At 50.9% G+C, this 1,587-nt stretch overlaps 1 protein-coding gene across 1 annotated transcript in view; it reads left to right on the top strand.

Annotated features, from left to right (window-relative positions):
• The window catches only part of NKX6-2 (NK6 homeobox 2), a 5,622-nt gene that overhangs the window by 2,034 nt on the left and 2,001 nt on the right, over positions 1–1,587 (top strand). The window contains exon 2 of the mRNA XM_009278137.1: positions 633–884. Coding sequence (XP_009276412.1) covers positions 633–884 — 252 coding nt within the window. The remainder of the gene's footprint in view (positions 1–632; positions 885–1,587) is intronic.

The raw sequence follows: 1,587 nt of genomic DNA, 5'->3' as shown, positions 1-1,587 counted from the left end.
CTGCCGCGGGCGGGCCCGGCCGGGCGAGCCGCCGGGGTGGGGGGGGCGGGGCGAGCCGCCGTGGTAGGCGGGGGGGACTTCACTGGATGTTTAAAGTGGTGTGTTGTACAGCCTAAGATGTATGTGAAATGTATATATTTTTTACAGAATAAGTTATGAAATTATTTTCCTTCTCATCGATGTAAATTTCAGAGGAATTTTTCCAACTTTTTGGTTTTTGTTTTGTGTCCCTCCAAGGTTTGCCCCTCTTTCGTTTAGCCTTCCTGCCGGTTTCCTGCTCCTAACAATCAGATTTTGTTACGTTTTGTATGGGTCGCCAAATCCAAGCTCAGCCACTTTGTAAATAGTAAATTTCAGATTTTGTGATGTATATTTCTAGTGTAAAAATGGCTGTTTTCTTTCACTCCCTCCCTCTACTCGGTGTTTTGGCGGTTTGATTTCTCCTGCCTCTGGATTTTATGCTTAATAATATCAAAAGAGAAAACAACCCAAAAAAGCACGAGAGAAAAACGGACACTTGATTTTACATTGGGATCAAATAATGTCTCCACACGGGTTGGAAAGACTTTGTATAAATCAATAAATTATTTAACAAGCCTCTCCTCTAGCGCGTTTGCCCGCTCCCCCCTTAGCGCCGGGCGGAGACCCGGTTCCGAGCTGGGATCGGTGCAGACCCCGTCTCTGACGGAGCTGTTTCTCCTCCGCTTTCAGCTCAGACGGGGATGGTATTGGACAAGGACGGCAAGAAGAAACACTCTCTACCGACTTTCTCTGGGCAGCAGATTTTTGCTTTGGAGAAAACCTTCGAACAGACGAAATACTTGGCAGGACCGGAGAGAGCCCGCCTCGCCTATTCCTTAGGGATGACCGAGAGCCAAGTGAAGGTAGGTCCCCGCGGGCGCGCCGGGGCCACGGCCCTCCCCGCCGCCGCCTCCCGCTCACTGCCGAGGCAGCGCTGTCGCGTTTTGCTTTTGCAGTAATTACCAGCGACCGTTAAAACTGTACAACCGTACAGGGATTTTTTTTTTTAAGTCAATTATATTTTAAATTACATTTGGATATTGGATAGATTTTGGGCCAATTTCTACGTAACTTATTTTGTGCTAAGAGTTCTTTGTGCTGCAAACGATTTAAGAAAAATACGTATAATATAACTTAAAAAACCTCAAAGCAAACCCCCAACCAAAAAGCCCCCCGCAGGTAATTGCTTTCAACGGGTCAGCTTCCAACGGAGACCGTGTCCAGTAATTGGCACAACTTTACCTTGCATAACCACGCAAATTTTTTAGCAAAGACTGCAAGTGCACCGAAGGGTTGAAGTGCCCTGGCAGCCAGCACTAGTTACTTTTTTGGCCACCATATTCCGTTTCCAACAGATGATGGTTCCGCGAAACCGCTGCTTTTACCGTCGCACAGCTCCGGCTGGCGACATCCCCGGAGGAGCCGGGCGGGTGACCCGAGCGTGTCACTGCAAGCCCCCTCCCCGATGCTGCCCGGGGGCCCCGCGGCCTTGCCGCTCCCCGCGCTCTTCCCCAGCGGCGGCCGCGCCGCTCTCCGGCCTCCTACCCTGCGCGGGCTGCTGCCGCC

The sequence above is a fragment of the Aptenodytes forsteri genome, unplaced genomic scaffold, assembly GCF_000699145.1.
Source record: "Aptenodytes forsteri isolate BGI_AS27 unplaced genomic scaffold, ASM69914v1 Scaffold15, whole genome shotgun sequence".
NCBI lineage: Eukaryota > Metazoa > Chordata > Aves > Sphenisciformes > Spheniscidae > Aptenodytes > Aptenodytes forsteri.
The sequence above is the reverse complement of the archived record's forward strand: the minus strand, read 5'-3'. Positions and strand labels throughout refer to the sequence as shown.